The following is a 19,153-nucleotide window of genomic DNA, read 5'->3' as shown; positions in this document are numbered from 1 at the left end:
AAATATTAAAGATAAAAATTACGAATACTTTTATAAACGACGGATGGCCATCACTCGGTCTCGTTGTGATGCCTTCCCAGCCACAGATGGCTTATGGGTTCGAGTGTGTTTGAGTGGTAAGAGTTGTCTTGAATAGTCAGTGTTCGGAGTCGATTCTTTATGTCAAACAGACGCCTGGTGGTCGTGTGGTGAGGGGGCGGTGCGCGTCATACGTATCAGTCGCTCCCCTGTCACCGTGGTGAACTGGTTCGGATGCCCGTTGATACGCTGTCGCAGTTCGGAACCCGGTCGGTAGGTGGCGCCCACAACTCGCTCGCAGCGTGCAGTGTTGGGTCGTCGACCAGGGTGTGCACGGAGCCTCGTCGCCAAACCGCGACCCTCACCACTCCGGCGGCAGCAGAGACCTCCGACTCGGCAGAGGTTGACCCACGCAGGCCGAGTTGAGCTGTCAAGCGGGTCTTGCCCGCCTGCAGAGGAGATGGGGAGCCGCTTGAGTCGAGCCCCGAGAGCCGGCTTTGGTAAGCCGATCGAACTCGGCTGAGTCCCAGACGAGCTGAAGATGAGTCGAGCCGACCCGCTGGTCGCAGCTCGCTCCTGAGCCGACCCTCCCGGTCGGGCTCGCTCCTGAGTCGACCCGCTGGTCGCACTCGCTCCTGAGCCGACCCTCCCGGTCGAGCTCGCTCCTGAGCCGACCCGCTGGTCGCACTAGTTTCCAATGCTCAGGATCCTTTCCTTTATGCCGAAAAATCCCCCTGGATCCCGCCCACAAGGCGGGGCTTCTTTCGATTTTTGCTGTGTCAGGATCTGTCCGTAGGCAGGTGTGTCCATGTGTGTGTCCGTACGTCCGTATGTCCTTGTGTGCATCACCCACGGTATATTCCGTTGTCACACTCCCTCCATAAAACCCACGAGCAAACAATCAGATGTTACAAATTGCCTCGAGGTCGTCTCTCTGTCTGGGTGCAATATTATCTCTTGTCTGGCCTTCTTCATGAACCCAAAACACAGACGTTACAAATCGTCTCATAGGCGTCTTTGTTCGTGTTGCACCACCTGGAGGGAGGGGCAACACTCTCTCCGACCCGGCGCACAAAGAAATGGTTAAGAGGTTTTAAGTTAACATTTGTCCCTTACTATTTCACAGTTATGATTCTGTATGTAACCTAAGGTCTGTCGTTTCCCATCGTGGTGCTTGACTCAAGTGGAGGTGTTTCCCCGAGCGTATACACACTCCTATCCCGCGCTGCGGGGATACAAAGACGGCCGGGATCTCCCTTTCTCTCCGACCCTGGGTTTAACATCGTTTTTTTTTATTATGTATTTATATTCGACCTGGTGGTGATTCATCCCGTTATCCTGGCTTTTCCATAAGTTTTACTTTTGTCTTTTCATGCATATGCTTATCATTATTAATTTATTTCCGATATCTTAGGTTAAGGGGTAAGTTTCTTGATCCTAGGAATTCGTATTCCTTGGTGTCTGCATGGTTATATAAGCGGAATATAGTTTACGGTGAATAGCGTTAACATTGATGTTATGTACGATATTATGTATTGTGATGTCTTTAACTTAGTGTTATTCTTAATTTCAGGTCCAGGGCCCCCTCACGTTCAGACGTGCAGGGTTGTTTAAATCAGCTCCCTCCCCTGTGCACACAGCCTTGAGCTGACCCACTTAATTTAATTCCTTGGCCTTCTTGGGTTTATCTTTGCTCCCTCAGCTGCAGGAGGACAAGGCGTACTTCTACCTCCCCCCCCTGTGTGCACGTGTTCCAACTAGCTCGGAATCCCTAAACACACAATCAGTGATGATTCCTGGCTTCCTGTGGGTGTGATTTAGACAAAGGCGCCTCTGCTTTCTTCCATTGCCTTTGAGTCGACACTGCCCTATTATTTGCCCATGTGCTGAGGTCATAGAATTCGTTTTGACTTCAGTAATATTAACATTCAGTATTGGATTAGCAAATGGGCAATGGTTCATTGATGTAGCTCGCAGCCTGGTCTCCAATTTGAGCGAGCGCGAGGATCGATAATTTAGCCTACTCTGTTGTTGAATTTCGAATTTTGACGTTACTTTAAAACCATGCCGGATGGTTGGCTTTTTGCCTTAACTATGTCTGGCTGACACTCCCACTGTCTCTGCCGCCTGCACGGGTGACATGTGCCCGTTCATCAGGCCTTATCTTTCCTTGAAGCAAGGTTGCAAATTCTGCCATCCTAGCCCTCCTCCAGTTCATTACTTAACAACACCTGGTGTTTTGCAGTTTGCTGCGCTTTGGTGTGTTTCCTTCATAAAAAAAAAACAAGTAAAAAGATAATATATAAAAATATCATCAAATATTATTAATCTCAATTTTGGAAGAAGGGTTAGTATACAACACCGAGACGCGGAGCGGTGGCGCGGCGGAGGTGGACTCTACAGAGGAAAATAAAGAGAGAAAGACAACCCGAGTACGAGTCCTACACATGTGTAGTGTTCTTCATGGAGGCACACACTTGAACTTGGAGGCCACACGTTAATTTCAACACCCCAACAGGGTTATTAACTAGATCCCAACAGGGCAACTCTATGACACGTTCGGTCAGTAACGTATTGCCGACCATCCCATCTCGTATGCGACCGACGACCCAGAGCGAAGACCGAAGAGCGAGGACCGAAGACCATAGGACGCACCGACCTCCCCCAGAGACCCTCGATCGCTCTCACGACCCCGGCTCTATGCCGCTGAGCGTGGCCTTGCCCCGTCCTCGGCCACGCCCCTTTCTGATCTCTCCATTAGCTTCTAGGCCCTCATCACGTGTCCCCCGAGCCCCCTTTCGGGCCCCCTCGCTACCCTGTCCCAGTCGCGTGCCCTTTCGGGTTCACGCAGAGTATCACGTTCTCCTTTGCTCTTTCTCCGACCCTCACCAGAACTATGCCCCCTATGGCCGGCTTCCATGTCAACCCTATTTTGGTGGCAGAGACTCCCGACGTGCATTTCCACTCTCGTGACAGTAGTTTGCGCTAACGCCATTGTGACCCCTTTTATGCCACTACACATGCTTTCTAAATGAGTGAAATTGTAACATTAGCGAGAGCTGAAACACACAAAACGCAATTTGCAATTGAACACGTGGGTTTTCGCAGCCAATATTGCAATGATAATTCAATGTTACACATATTAAATGAAATGGTTCTCATGTTGTCGATTTGAAAACTGTGCATGCATGAATGTTGAATTCTTTCGCACGTAGCCAACCATGCTAATCGGAGGTGCATGGTGTGGTGATGGTGGTGTGTGGTGCGGTGATGGTGGTAGAGATTGTAGGGACATGACAAGGGACTCCGTATATAATTTGAATATTTATTCATACCGGAGGAATCCGATGAGCTATAAAGCTCTCTTTCACAGATGTCCAGTAGAGAGCAGATCAGAACGTTACAACAATGCAAACACAATAGGTGTGCAAAGTATCGGAAATTGTAAACAAATCACTTTAAAATACATATACAGATAAAACTCATAATAAATTGACAAATAAAACTAAACAATTTTTTCCATCTTACCCATTAAAGCCCACTGAGCCATCAACTTATTTTTCAGACACGACCTGGCCACAAATGACAGCTCAACGAAGTGGCTCATCGCGTGGACATTTATAGCAAAGAAATAATCAAAATAATGGAGGCGGCTCCAGCAAGCCCAGGTCTCTCTCATGAGCCCCACCGCAGTGATGGAGAGGGAAGGTGGCGAGACGCCGCCGCTGCCTCCTCCTCGGTAGCTCAGCTCGGGACGGCGCGCTGCGGATCACTCCTCGGCCACGAGAAAGAGGAGGAAGCTAGAGCCATCGTGCCCCCCTCCTCTAAAGGGGGGCACGATGCCTCCCAGGGAGCGTGAACACAGCTCAAGTACCTCCTATCAGCACGGTTGGCTACGTACGGTGCGACAGAAGTTCAACATCAAACATACATGTAAAGTGCAGTATAAAACTATTCCCGAGGAAACAGAATATGCGCAGAGTTTATCCACAAGTGACCGATTTAGTTAAAAGTGCGGGATCGTCTCTCTCGACGCGTAGCTCTCCTTTATGCGACCTGCAGGTTCCAATGCCGCCAACTGGACCGGTCACATTCTCGCACATTTTGTGCCGCCACCACCTCCGTCTTGGGTTAAAGCGAGCCGACGACTACGCACACGCGTGATGCGCTCTTGTCTTGTCGACAAAAATCTGGCGCGTTATCAATATCATGATTATTATCTTTCTCTCCTTGTAGTCAGTCCGTTTGTGATGCTGTGTAAGTCAGTGAGTGGTGCGCAAACACGGAACCACAAAACGCGCCCGCCGATGACACGGCGGCCTTATAAAGGGATGGACGTTTTTCGTATCCCGTAGGCATTTATTTATTTAGTATTTCAGTGTTATTGACGAACATTGCTGGGGTAATTGTTTCGCATCCAGACTATTTGGTTTAACATCATCGTCGTGGTGGTTGGAGCGAGCCTTCATCCAGCAGTGGATTGATCGTGGCTAGCGATAACAAAAGCGACGACGACGATGAACGAGGGGTATTTTTGCCGTTCCGATGACTTGGCGGCGCGCACGCTGGAGGCGGGCCGTGGTGTCAGATCCGAGGTTTTCCCTCCTTCCCACTCCCACCACCACCACGTGTCCCTCCCGAGGGATTCTAGATTTGAAGCTTTCGTGACTGCAAGGATTCATACTCTTAGGTTTTTTCGGTAAAGTCACGTAGTTAGTTGTATTTCTATCTACGTGACTTTACCGAAAGACCCAAAACATATGAATTACTGCAGTCACAAAAGCTTTAAGTCAAGTTTTGGTGTTCTTGGTAAGAATGAAATTCGTATTGTTTCACTCACTTGGCAACAGACTCGCAGCGTGTGTCGAGATAATTCGTTTTAAGCGGCTGGTGGGATCAACTTTACAAATGTCTCCCTGAAAAAAAAAAGCAATGCACGTACACCTTCTGCAATGGGGGTTTCTGATTACATTTTAAATATACGCTTTGGTTCTTTCGGTAAAGTCACATAGTTAGAAATAAAACTAACTACGTGACTTTACCGAAATAATCAAAGAGTATGGGTTCCTGCAGTCAAGAAAGCTTCAAATCAAGATTTTTTTTTTATTCCCGCGCTAAGTTGTATTAATTGAAGGCCGTTAAATTTCCGTGATTAAATATCGCCCTCTAACTGATGGGAAACAATTATGTGTATAGGTAGTGCAACAAGTAGGTTAATGTATAACCCAACCGTCCCAACGAGGTGTCATGCATGGGGTGTGGTTTGTGCACTTCGCTAAGCAGTGGTGGCTATCCACGTGACCTGTAACCCAGCGCTGTGGAGGCAGCAGAGAGGGCTGGCGGATCACACGGCAGACGCTGCTGTAAAACTCCCTTCCCCTGGGCGTCGAGGAGGAGCTGTACCGCTGGCTTTGCCATGAGAAGGCGGTCGAGCAAGAGTGTCAACACCACCTGTTCCATCTGTACGGGGATAGAGCGTTTCCCCCTGGCAAGCGTGGGGTTTTTTTCCCGGTGCTCTGGTTTCCTCCCACATGTAAGCACCCATTAATTGGCCGAGAAACACCTGAATACATATATAGAGGACCGCGGGGCTTGGGCGGTTGTTGGTGACAACTCATCACCTGATTGCTGCCTTCCCAATGTTCTGTCGTTCTCTCTCTCCGAGAGAATGAATCCTGTCCGGCAGCCAGTTCAAATTTTTAATTATTACTCTCAATATTTGTGAAGCAGCCCACTGAAGGGTGGGTGAATCGTGTGATGATGACATTTCATTTTCAAATCAATGGGTAGGGTCCCAGGCCTGTGCAAGGTAAAAGCCGGTTTTTTTTTCCACGGATAGTGCTCTCCACACGTGGTTGTGGATTTTTCCAGTGTTTCACTTAGACCCACGGTAAAGTTATCTTTAACGTCAAAGGGAAATATTTGTTCACGTTTTCTTTTATGATAACACTCCACCAATGAACTTTTATTGGCCGCTGTAAAGACGTTTGCATCCCTCGGGTGATGCTGCCTCCAACTGCACAAATGTTTACTCTGGGCCCAAAAAGGTGTAAACTCTACCTTACGGAAATGACCAGGTTTGGTCTATCACTGTCACAGCGGTGTCGTGGTCAGCACACAGGACTATACACTCCAGGGGTCAGCGGTTCGATCTCCCTGCGTGGCAGTTAAAACTACGGGTTTGGATCAGTCATCAGCCATGATCGATACACCACTGGTTGAAGGACTTAAGTAATCTCTCATGGTCCTGCGATGTCACGATTCGACCAGTTTTAATACAAAGCACGTCATCTGGTGGTGATGCTGCTGCTGCGTTGGCAGTGGCGCATTAATAACAAACAAACAAAACTCTAACACATTTGCCGCAAAAGGAAACATTTCCAATGAGCGACGCTTCGGGAAATGACCCTTCACATTACGTGATGTAAAAGGTCCGTTGCTCAAAACGTCACCTATTATATATGTTCCTTTTAAGGCCTCACACATTCAGTGTTATTGACGATTGTTTTGACATTCATTTGCATGTTAACGCCGATTAAATATCTGAGACCAAAATATCACGCACAAACTAGCATATTTTGGCCCCCCGAAAGATCAACCCAAAATCCACTTCTCCTGTAGCCGGAGGACTCCGAACACACAGACCGACCTCGTCTTTAGGGCTGTTATATATTTGGAATTAGATGAGCCCGTTAAGATCTAACTTGTTATACTGTTGTTGACCGCACGGAATTACTCAGGGGGGTCACACCCTCGGTGATCAATTAGAGGAGGTGCTATCGGCTAATGGCTTTGGGGGATGAAGACCGAATACACGGGGGGCCACACACCTGTGACCTCTCTCCCATCCCAAATCGCCAGTGATTACGACTGAGCAATTAAGTTATGTTTAATTGCTTCAAATATTTATGGACAGCCCCCCCTCCCCCCCCCCCTTCTGAGAGGGGGAGGAAGAGGGGCGGGGGCGAATCAACCACGTCATTGTTCAAGTGGAAAAATGAGGACGAGAAGTTTAAATACGGCGAGCAGGAGACGCTTTGCTCGAGATTGTGTCAGGGGTTCTTAGAACCGGGAGTCCCGAGTTGGAGGTGAAGGAGGCTTAGAGGAAGTTGGGTGAGACTCTCTTCCTATCGTTATGCTGTCCATACAGAGTTGTAACTTGCCTTGTGTTGGTACCGCGAGCCCTGCCGTGTGCATATCAGGGGTTACGGTTATGGGTGAATGGGGAGCAGCGGTAGTGCCGGATTAAGCTAGTGCGGGGCCTGTAGCATATGTTATAAAGGGGCCCTAAATAAAAAAAGCACATAAATATAAAAAAAAATGACTTGCCTAGTAAAGTTATTGTATTTTTTAATTTGCTATACAGCCAGATAACACGACAAATCGCTAACCTTAATCACCCAGTCGTTCATAAAAGTTTAAGGCAGTATAGTACTATAGTAATAGAGCAAGTGCAGAATCACTGAACCGGAATTAATAGCTTGAAAGCATTTAACGCGGGGCCCTTGAAAGTGCGAGGCCCGTAGCATATGCCACTTTTGCTACTACAAAAATCTGGCACTGAGCAGCGCGCTGTGCTACAAACCCGGCAACGCGTGTTCGATTCCTGCTCACGGCCAATACCAGTGGTGATTATTTGAATCGGCCCGAGATCAACACGGCCTCAAATGAGTACCTGGTGCGGTGCGTAACATCGCCACTGGGAAGACAAAGGCGACCGGGCGTGGTGCTGGCCACCCACCCCTCCTTTGTCTGGTAAGAGGGGGTGGTAGGTAGGAGGGGGCTTTTCCTGTTAGGATGGCGATGGTTTAGTTTGATTTGTATGTGTTTACCTTTCTTGTACTTTGCACTGCTATATCCTGTTTTTGCATTGTTTGTTGTTGTAACGTTCTTACCCCGTGCCCCTTATGGACATCTGTGAAAAAGAGCTTTATTGCTCATAGGATTCCTCCTGTATAAATGCATATTCTGATTCAGATTTTCTCATACGATCTGCTCGTACAGTTTGTTAAGGCGATACGGGAGGTCTTTGTATGTGTTACATGAGCCTGTACGAAGCTGGTTGAGAACCAGAGTAGTTTGAGAGGGAAGTATAGGGTGGGTGGCATTGTAAGCACCTAGCCTGGCACAAGCGCTGTAGTGCCGCCACCGCTTACTTAGTGGCGAATAGTGCCCATTGTTGTTACAATAGTTGTGAGTGTGTAAGCGCGCCGCGCTACGAACTCGGTGATCGGTCTTTGTCGATTCACGTTCACGGCAAACATCGGCGGTGAGTGACATCTGAACCAGTCCAGAACCTCTCCGAGGTGAAATCGGTATGAATTACCACGAGTGCGATGTGTAAACATGGGAGACAATAGCGTACGGTGTTGGTTACACCACCTACACGTATGCCGTGCCGGCCTTCATATGGGCTCGCGAGGATCAATTGCCACAATAATTTGTAAAAGTCAATACGGGAGTTCCGTGTACGCGGCGTTAACCTTAACGGCCGGGAGTGGTGCTGGTCACCCACCCCCTCGTGTGACGTGCCGGCCTTCATAGGTGCTCGCTAACAGCACTTGCTCCGACAGTTTGTTAAGGTTATACGGGGGTTCTTTGTCTTGGTATACCTTAAGCTATAAAATGGTAATTTGTCGATATGGTGTGCTTATTATGACCAGGTGAGCTGCACTATCTTTAATCAGCTGCATAACGCTGTGGGATAGCTACCTGGTCTGTCACTCCACACGTATGTATGTAAACACACGGCTGCGTAATGCCCTGTGGAAGCTACCTGGTCTATCACGCCACACGAAGCTCTGGGTCTTCTCGGCCAGACAGTTAGGCCCTCCCTTCTCGAGGCTTGTGAAACGTGGACCCTTCTAATGAGGAGCACACCGATCCGTTAACGATTTGGACATGGTCCCATCAAATAGCTCCCCCAGCAGGCATGGTTGCGTTGGTTGGATCGTGTAGCCCACATGCCAAAACAGCTTCTGATTACCCGAATAAAGGGAGATGAAACGGGCGCGGGACGGGCTAGACAAGAGATGGGGCTGATGTGGTACCAGAGGATGTGGAGCTGAGTGGACTTGCCGATGGTACAAGCGGCGTCAAGATCGGCCTCTATGGCCTCTATGAAGGAGGCTCGTAAAGGACGCTACTGGGCAGTTGGAGGCAGTCGCCCTCAACGGAGGGCATAGGAGCGAAACTCACAACACCGAGCGGAGCGCCGGGCGGCTAAAACACTGCAAGTTGGCATAGTGGTGAACACAGGTGCCAGTCATCTCAGTCAACCCATGGCACCTGAGTCTGTCAAATGACCTGCCAGCAAGCCTTCGACACTTCACGTGGCAGCAAGGTGCACCTACCCTGGCACAAGCCCCGTGAGGATGTCACCGCGACTTAGGGGAGAACGGCGGTTGTTGTAGTAAAATGTTGTGCGTATGTGTGGGGAGCTGTAGCGTCGCACGTTAGCGCGCTGTGCTACGAATCCGCCGACCCCAGTTCGTTTCCCGCTCACGACCAACAACAGGGGCAAATATTTTGATCAATATTGGGCCTCCCCTAGGTCGACTCTGTCTTAAATGAGCAAATGGGGCAGCGTTAATAACATCAGCACTGGGGAGACAAAGGCGGCCGGGCATGATGCTGGCCACCCACCCCCTCGTGTGCAGCACTTGCCCCAACAATCTATTATAGGGAGCGGTCTTTGTCTTCATTTCACGTCTGTGTGGGGTGTGCAGCACCGCGCAACAAACCCGGCGATCCGAGTTTCAAGCCAGGAGCGGTGTGGCACCGTGTTTCGCCAACTGCACTGCGATCTCGGTCATCCTGGGTTAGACTCCGTGGCAAGTCATTTACCTAAACCGATCTTATCTTCTCAAGATACTGTATATATAGCGCCTTTACCAAGGTGCTTTAGAGCAATTATAACATACATCGGATGACCATGATTTGAAATGAATAATTGGGTTATTGTATCAGTGGTGGTGTAGTGTTGATGACGGTAGTACAAGAGGGATTGATGACGAGGTGTTGGGGCCATGGTCGTAGCTGAGGGTCGACAGAACGCTGGGGGGCTGAAAAGTAACGAGGCATTGTATTGGGAAGACAAATGGGGTCGGGCGAGGGGCAGGAGGCAGAAGAGAGGGGACACCGTGAGCAAACCTTCCGCACCGCCGACGACGATAACTCGTCTAGGTTGACTCGGCCTTAAATTGTGTTAACGTTGACGCTAGTTTTAAATCGTCACGAACGGAGGGACGAAGGCAGTGAGGCGCGGATCTGACCCCAGCACCCCCAACAGAGGTCGATGCCCTTGCCTCACCGGCTAATAACTCATTTGTCAACGACAATAATAGGAGCTCGCAAACAACACGCCGTGTCTATATAGGTTATACGGGGTGTCTCTTTCTTTGTGTGTATTTTTAATAAATGTGCTGAAATGAAATCCGCATCTGATGTCAAAAAGGGGGCGAATTGCTCGCTCAGAATCAACAGTCAGACCCACAGGATATTGCAGACAAGGCAGTAAATACGACACCGCGTGTTGTGGAGCGAGGTCGATCTTCACATCCACACGTTCTCTACGGTTTCGTGGGGTGCTTCCCGTGTGGGCCAGGTAAGCGCAACCCCGTATAGCATTGTCATTAGCCGTGGTCTATCCACTGCTGGATGAAGGTCTCCTGCCCTCCCCCCCAAGCCCTTTGTCATATCTCAAGAGCCACTTTCATCGCTCCATCTCCGCGGGAACGTCCTAGATCGTGGCTCGTTCCGCTAGGCTAGTATTATATGCACTGCATGTTTGCTTCTGTGTGTCACTCTGTGTGGGGGGGAGCGGTGGTGCAGTGGTTAGCGCACTGCGCTGCGAACCCGGCGGTCCGAGTTCGATACCCGTTCACGGCCGATACCAATGACGAGCTAAATTAGTCATGGGCTTCCTCTAGGTCGATTCAGCCTCAAATGAGTAGCTGGTGCGGTGTGTATACATCGCCACTAGGGAGATAAAGGCGGCCGGGCGTGGTGCTGCCCACACCACCTTGTGTGCCGTGCCAATCTTCATGGGTGCTTGCCAACAGCATTTTCCCCACCAGTCTGTTCAAGGCTATACGGGACCGGTTCACATCCCTCGCCATTGATGTTGGTCTTGCTCGGGAATGGACTTCAGGTCGCCAGGTTCGTGGCGCAGTACGTTCACCACTGCGCCACCGCTCCCCCTATGTGTCGGTTGTATCTTAGTAGTGTGTGGTAACTCCGTTACTTCTGTCTGTCTCGTTGACCTGTATTAACCAGCGTGGTGAAGTATAATTTAACAACACGGCATAGAGGAAATCTTAACCCAGCAGTCGATTGATAAATGGATGTAAATGTTATAAATACGTGTCTGTCTATTTAACACGTAGGCTCTGTGGTTATTAAATGTGTATGCGTGTATACTGTCTCCATGCGCTTATTGAATATGTCAATGCGTGTACACAAATATCGACTAGTTATGTATTTGTGTCATAATTTACGGTCGTGGGGGTTGCTTAACCGTGCTTCACCACGCTGGTCAATACAGGTTGGTGAAGGGCGGTTGCCCAGGACCAGTAAGACACCACTTGCCACTGATGTATGTATGTTTAACTTCTTTCGCACCGTACGAAGCCAACCGCGCTGATCGGAGATGATTTAACTGACGTTATATCCGGTCGCCCGGCTCGTAACGCAAGCGCTAATCACGGCACCACCGCTCCCCCGTGTTTACATAAGTGTCGTTTTGTATCGCGTTTATCAGTGGCGAGTTATAGACTCTTTGTGTACATGTGTGCGTTGATGTATGGAGAACGGTGGTGGAATGGTTCGTTCACTGCCAACATCAGGGGGCGCCACAGTGGTGGGATGTTAACTTCCTCACCTGGTATACAGGAGGTTGTGTGTTCGTTCCCGACCCTGACGCCTGTATATTTGGGAATTTGTGTGTTATCTCTCTCTCTCCCCATGGTCGCGTGGATTTTTATCCGGTGTTTCCCTCCACATTTTGACTCATGCGTTTAGAGTATTTGTCTGCTATACATTTCCACATCATAAAGCACTTCGTTGAGCTATCATATGTGGCCAGGTCGCTTCTAAAAAAAATCAGCTACATAGCAGTGCACCTTACCTGGTAAAATATTTTTTTTTCATAGTTTTGTTAATGACGGATATCTGAACCGGTCCTGTGCCTCCCCTATGTCGATTCAGCCTTAAGTGAAAACCCGGTGCGGTGTGTGGTAAATATCAGGACTGGAAAAACCAAAGTGGCCAGGCGCGGTGCTGGCCACACCATCCCCGTGTGTGCTGTTTACGGTCACAGCACTCGCCCCAACAGTCTGTTAACGGTTACACGAGGGACCTTTATGTCTGTGTGTATGTATACTATACATCTAGTCTATGTTAATGTGTGTTAGCATCTGCTATACACGTCTCTGTGTGTGTATGTCGCATATAGGTTGTGTATGATCGTGTCTTACATGTTAAATATGTTCTCCCTTATAAGAATGTATATCTTTACATATCTAGCCGGAGAGTGTGTTTTTCGATTTTAGCATTTACTACCATTTTTATTCTATTAAATGTAGCCTTTTACTGGTATATGTGCTAGGTCACTGGGTATTTTTTGACACGTAGTTCTTTCACAACCAATATTTATGATTATTATTATTAGGTTTCATTTGGGTTGGATCGTCGTGGAATGTAAAATAAAAAAAAAATGTTAGATGTATCAATTACACTGGTCAACACACTTTTTCTGGCATAAGGTATTCCAACGGTATTAAGGTAAATTTGGGGTGCTGATTCCAAATCTGGCATCAGTTTTTTGTCTACCACATCAGGTTTTTGAGATATCAAATATTGCATTTTCAATCAAAACTGCAGAAGAAAAATATTAAATAAATGTGGATATCTACATAAAATGATATTATAAACACACTATCCTAAAAATACAGCACCATATTTTAACACTACAGCAGTCACTGACTCGCAACAACTTGCAATAATAAGTGACAGAGTTAATTTCGGGTAAAATCTATGAAAATGGGGTATGCCGATAGCATAAAAATGAGATGTGATAGAGCAAATCTGAGATCATATTTGGAATCAGCACCATGAAATTAGCCTAAAACAGCTGCAAAAGTCCAGGCCAGAAAAAAACTTTTGTTTTGTTGACCAGTGTTATAACCCTCCACCACTCGACATAGTCAATGAAAGATGTCACGTCGGGGCAAATACGCCAAATGATTTCAGTTTTCTGTCAAAACTGGAGGAGGAGGGGAAATGTTGAAAGCGAATACCAAGTTGACATTTATTTTTTTAATCGACGTTTCGCTGGAGATTACATCCAGCGTGATTAGGAGCCGAGCTTTTTATTCACACGCGATGTTGCTGAATGTAATCCCCAGCGAAACGTCGATTTAAAAAAAAAACACCAACGTTAACATTCCTCCGGGTTTTGCTGACAATCCAAATCATTTGGCTAATTTTCCCCAACGTGAAAACTCGATTTGATTGACTCTGCCGAGTGGCAGAGGGTTATGATTGAAACTAATTGACATTATACCTACACGACGATCTAACCGAAAATAAACGAATAATAAATCACGGTGGAAAGTGTCTAAGGTACGTGGTGTTCCTTCACGCATTATTTAATATCAGTAGAATAGTGGTTATGTACAGCGTCTACCAATGCCTATCGTATTAAGACGCTCTGGAGATTATTAAATATTTGTATTGAAAGGCTGTCAAAACCAAGGTCCGCGGGCTAACTGTCACCTCCGATTTGTCGCTTATTCCCTTATGATCTTCGAGAACACTTTGTACGCATATATAATGTTCCAAATAAGGTTTGTCTCTGTATTTAATAGATGCTTTTTGAAACAGGAGTATTTCTCCACAAATCTGGCTATCACCTGATGGTACTAGTTGTAATTATCAGCGATACGTCGTACTCGAATTGTAAATGTTGTGGGTTTACTCTCCAACACACCGGTGTGCTAAACTAGTAACTAATTTGTATGTCTTGTTTACGTGAGAACCTGATTAATTGCCTGTACCGGGTGGTGGGGGGTTTAATCACGCATTTATATGTACAGTGAGGGAAAAAAATATTTGATCCCCTGCTGATTTTGTACGTTTGCCCACTGACAAAGAAATGATCAGTCTATAATTTTAATGGTAGGTTTATTTGAACAATGAGAGACAGAATAACAACAACAAAATCCAGAAAAACGCATGTCAAAAATGTTATAAATTGATTTGCATTTTAATGAGGGAAATAAGTATTTTACCCCTCTGCAAAACATGACTTAGTACTTGGTGGCAAAACCCTTGTTGGCAATCACAGAGGTCAGACGCTTCTTGTAGTTGGCCACCAGGTTTGCACACATCTCAGGAGGGATTTTGTCCCACTCCTCTTTGCAGATCTTCTCCAAGTCATTAAGGTTTCGAGGCTGACGTTTGGCAACTCGAACCTTCAGCTCCCTCCACAGATTTTCTATGGGATTAAGGTCTGGAGACTGGCTAGGCCACTCCAGGACCTTAATGTGCTTCTTCTTGAGCCACTCCTTTTTTGCCTTGGCCGTGTGTTTTGGGGCATTGTCATGCTGGAATACCCATCCACGACCCATTTTCAATGCCCTGGCTGAGGGAAGGAGGTTCTCACCCAAGATTTGACGGTACATGGCCCCGTCCATCGTCCCTTTGATGCGGTGAAGTTGTCCTGTCCCCTTAGCAGAAAAGCACCCCCAAAGCATAATGTTTCCACCTCCATGTTTGACGGTGGGGATGGTGTTCTTGGGGTCATAGGCAGCATTCCTCCTCCTCCAAACACGGCGAGTTGAGTTGATGCCAAAGAGCTCCATTTTGGTCTCATCTGACCACAACACTTTCACCCAGTTGTCCTCTGAATCATTCAGATGTTCATTGGCAAACTTCAGACGGGCATGTATATGTGCTTTCTTGAGCAGGGGGACCTTGCGGGTGCTGCAGGATTTCAGTCCTTCATGGCGTAGTGTGTTACCAACTGTTTTCTTGGTGACTATGGTCCCAGCTGCCTTGAGATCATTGACAAGATCCTCCCGTGTAGTTCTGGGCTGATTCCTCACCGTTCTCATGATCATGCAACTCCACGAGGTGAGATCTTGCATGGAGCCTCAGGCCGACGGAGATTGACAGTTCTTTTGTGTTTCTCTTTTTTGCTGCTTGGCGATTGTCTTGTAGCCCATTACAGCCTTGTGTAGGTCTAAAATTTTGTCCCTGACATCCTTGGAAAGCTCTTTGGTCTTGGCCATGGTGGAGAGTTTGGAATCTGATTGATTGATTGCTTCTGTGAACAGGTGTCTTTTATACAGGTAACAAGCTGAGATTAGGAGCACTCCCTTTAAGAGTGTGCTCCTAATCTCAGCTCGTTACCTGTATAAAAGACACCTGGGAGCCAAAAAAAATTCTGAGTGAGAGGGGGTCAAATACTTATTTCCCTCATTAACATGTAAATCAATGTATAACATTTTTGACATGCATTTTTCTGGATTTTGTTGTTGTTATTCTGTCTCTCACTATTCAAAGAAACTTACCAGTAAAATTAGAAACTGATCATTTGTCGTGGGAAAACGTTAAAAATCAGCAGGTGATCAAATACTTTTTTCCCTCACTGTACGTGATTTAGCACAAAACAACCTCTATTATGGATAATATTGGTCACAAAAGCTTGTATTAAATTCTCTATTTAAATTGTAAAAAAATTATCGTGGCAAATAATGAATTTGTTAGTGTAAACATTTCGTAGTAAATCTATCTACTCATTGTGTTGCAACAGCTGATACCATTTGTCTTGTCTATGATGCACAGTCATTCCATCTGTTCATAATAAGACGTCGTACTCAAATTGTAATGTTGTGGATTCACTCTTCAACACATCGGTGAGCTAAAGTAGTGAACTATTTGTCTTTTGTCAACGTGATACATTTTTTAATGATTGGCCGTATCGGGTTTTGAAGGGTTGCGACACATTTATAAATAACGCGATCTAACTAAAAAAACATTTATTATGAATAATACTGTTCGTGAAAGCCTACGTGTTAAACTCATTCCATCTGGTACAAGAACGTTCCCTGTTTTAATACTGCGAAGAGCAATGGTTACTTCTTCAAGTATGAAATTTGGAACCATGTCCTCTTACTCTGACAATTAGTTTCCTAGCAGAGAGACATAGGAGACATATAATAGACAGAGGAAGACAAGGGGACAAACAGGATGCGGACCCAGTCCCAGAGAGAACCATAGGGAGACAAAGATGGACCAATCTAGACATGCAAAGGGAGGCAGACCGAATGACAGAGAACGCTTTGGCAATTGTTGACTACGGCTTCCCGCCTGGCTGCTTGCCAGCTTTTCTGTGGTGCCTGAGCGAGTGTGAGATTCAATTGACATGCGCAACGTTATTTCCAACTAAATATTATTATTCATGCAGTTCTTCAGGAACTAGTTGTATTGCACAATGCTTTAGGATATAATACAGAACAATGTAATCAGAGGACAAAATACGAATACATGGAGACAGAGGGAAACAGTCTTGGAAGTTTATCGACAAAAACCATAACAACTGATGAAAAATAAAATATTTAAACCTTTCTGGCAATAAAACAGGTGTTAAGATGTTCAAACACCAAATTAGGTACCAGAGACAGTTGTAGGCCAATCAGCTTAAAGGATAATGCCCATATTATCAGAGCATGTTTGTTTACATGTTTTGCCACAGGTATGGAGACTTGATGCCTTGGAAAAGGTATCTATTTCGTTGTATGAACATCTTAACACCTATTTTATTGCCAGAAAGTGTAAAACCTATTCTTATTTTTCATAAATTTTATACTGGCAAATATGTACCATAGATATGACAGTAAGAACTATAGTATTTACCTTTAAATTAGAATTTGGCTGAATCTGATCCAGAATATGGTGTAGGTTACTGAGAGGATATATCTATTGCTGAGTTTTTATTGCTCTCCCCTCGAATGGTTGCAGGTTTTTCTCCAGGACTTCCTATTTCCTCCTACAAGTGGACATACCGAATGCTCAAGGACAGGAAGTGGCCAAACATCTTAGAAGATGCTTTTCATTTTCCCAAACTTGTAAGAAACAGAGACGGTCACGAGATATTGGATTTATTTGCCCCAGACACTGACGCTGGGTGAATGAGAGGGGTGAGACAAATGCTTGCAAGGAACAGTGGACAAGTTGGCGAACGAACAACTGTGAAGCAAGCAGAAACCCCTTGACTGATTGAGACGCTGGACACTGAGAAGTTCGAAGGGGGGGACCATGAACTCTAGCCTGGCTCTGGGACTCATGGACGGGGATCCTGGCCACAATGCCTCCCATGTGGAGCCACTGCTCTGCCTGATCCGGGAGTCCGGCCTCCGCTGCCGCCCGGCACGACTGTCCGCACGCACCGCCAACATAATCTTCATCGCCATGATCTTTTCCATGGTGTTGAACTTCTTGGGGAACATGACCATCATCACGGCCATCTCCTACTTCAAGCAGCTGCAGGTGTTGCCCAACACCTTCACCTTCTCCCTCGCAGTGGCCGACATCATGGTGGGCGTGGTGGTGATGCCCTTCTACATGACACAGTGCGTCTACGACTGCTGGTTCTACAGCCACGCGTTCTGCAAGGTGCACCACTTCCTTGACGCCTTCATCTCCACCGCCTCCACCATGCACCTTTGCTGCATCGCCTACGACCGCTACCTGGCCATTTGCGACCCAATGCACTATCGAGAGCGCTTCACCTGGAAGACAGCAGCCCTGCTTCTTGCCGCCGCATGGCTCGGGTCGCTGCTCTATGTGGTGCCCGTGATGCTGGGATGGATTGTCATTGGCATCGAGGACATGATGGCGAGCCGCACCTGTCCAGACAACTGTGTCTTCTACATGAACAAGGTGTTCTCGAGCTGTGGGGCCTTCTTCAGCTTCGTCGTGCCCATGACGATAATGACCCTTGCCTACGTGAAGATTTACCGCGTGGCACGCAAGCAGGCCCGCTCCATCAGCGTTCAGCAACAAGGGAGTCAGGGCAAGTCGGGGTTCAACAAGCAGCAGTGGGCGGCCATGAAACGAGAGCACAATGCCACCAAGACCGTGTCCATCATCCTGGGCGTCTTCATGTTCTGCTGGGCGCCATTTTTTTCCACCATCGTCAATGATCCCTGGATCGATTTTAAAACAAATTCCATCTTCTGGGACATCGTGAACTGGTTCGGGCACGTTAATTCAGCCATCAACCCTTACCTATATGGGGGCTTCAACCGCACGTTTCGTAACGCCATCCGCATCATGTTTAGCCGCAAGTTTTGGCAGCCTGGGAGCCGCTCAGCCGAGCTGTGAGAGTCCAATGAGGCCCAAAATTCGATTTATAGGTCATAATTTAACATTAAATTGAGTTTATGTGTGTAATGTGTTTGATGGTTTCTCAGTTCCATTATTAGTTATTCAACCGGGGCGCGGGGTGAGGGGGAGATAGAGAACACGTGGGTGTCTTGTAAAATTTTATACTTTGGGCATGTGCTTACTTACCATTGGTTGACACTGCCTGCCATATTTTTTGCACGAGGATACATTTTGGATGAAAGAGGCCAAAGGGGTCTCTCATAAATTTGGTTGCTTTACGCCCAATTCTACTGTCGCGGATACTCTCCTCACAAACACGCCGTGACAGGTCAGGGTTCAAATCCGTTTATTCCACCTCTGTAAAACACAGCTACTTCCTTCATCCACAGCTCTCTCCTCACATCCCTCTTCCGACGTGCCTTCTTATCCCCACAGGTCCCTCTCCCATTCCCTGCCCCTCCCCTCATTACTGTCACCTAATTGCCAGTTGCCAATCGCATTGTGACATCTCGGACCATGTCTCCTCATCTCCTGCCACTAATCACAGATCGTCATACCGCGGGTGCTCGTTATAATTATTGTGATCGTTGCTTCTCGGCTGTCATGTTAAATAACTGCCACTATGAGGAACAGTATATGTTCAGCTCTCTTGCAAACCCTCTCCTGGACAAAAAGCCTCCCTGCACCGTCCAGGTCGAATTGGTTATTTTACTATACTTCATGTTGGTTAGCCGAGTGAGTG

At 47.0% G+C, this 19,153-nt stretch overlaps 1 protein-coding gene across 1 annotated transcript; it reads left to right on the top strand.

Annotated features, from left to right (window-relative positions):
* Window positions 1-7,076: 7,076 nt before the first annotated feature.
* LOC133344065 (trace amine-associated receptor 4-like) lies at window positions 7,077-18,897 on the top strand. The gene is made up of 2 exons (XM_061554011.1): window positions 7,077-7,131; window positions 17,044-18,897. The coding sequence occupies exon 2, from the start codon at window positions 17,341-17,343 to the stop codon at window positions 18,406-18,408; it is 1,068 nt and encodes a 355-aa protein (XP_061409995.1). The 5' UTR covers window positions 7,077-7,131; window positions 17,044-17,340; the 3' UTR covers window positions 18,409-18,897.
* The last annotated feature ends 256 nt before the right edge of the window (window positions 18,898-19,153 follow it).

This window comes from Lethenteron reissneri, chromosome 2 (genome assembly GCF_015708825.2).
Source record: "Lethenteron reissneri isolate LAM-NWPU_2019-01 chromosome 2, ASM1570882v1, whole genome shotgun sequence".
Classification (NCBI taxonomy): Eukaryota; Metazoa; Chordata; class Hyperoartia; order Petromyzontiformes; family Petromyzontidae; genus Lethenteron; species Lethenteron reissneri.
The sequence above is the reverse complement of the archived record's forward strand: the minus strand, read 5'-3'. Positions and strand labels throughout refer to the sequence as shown.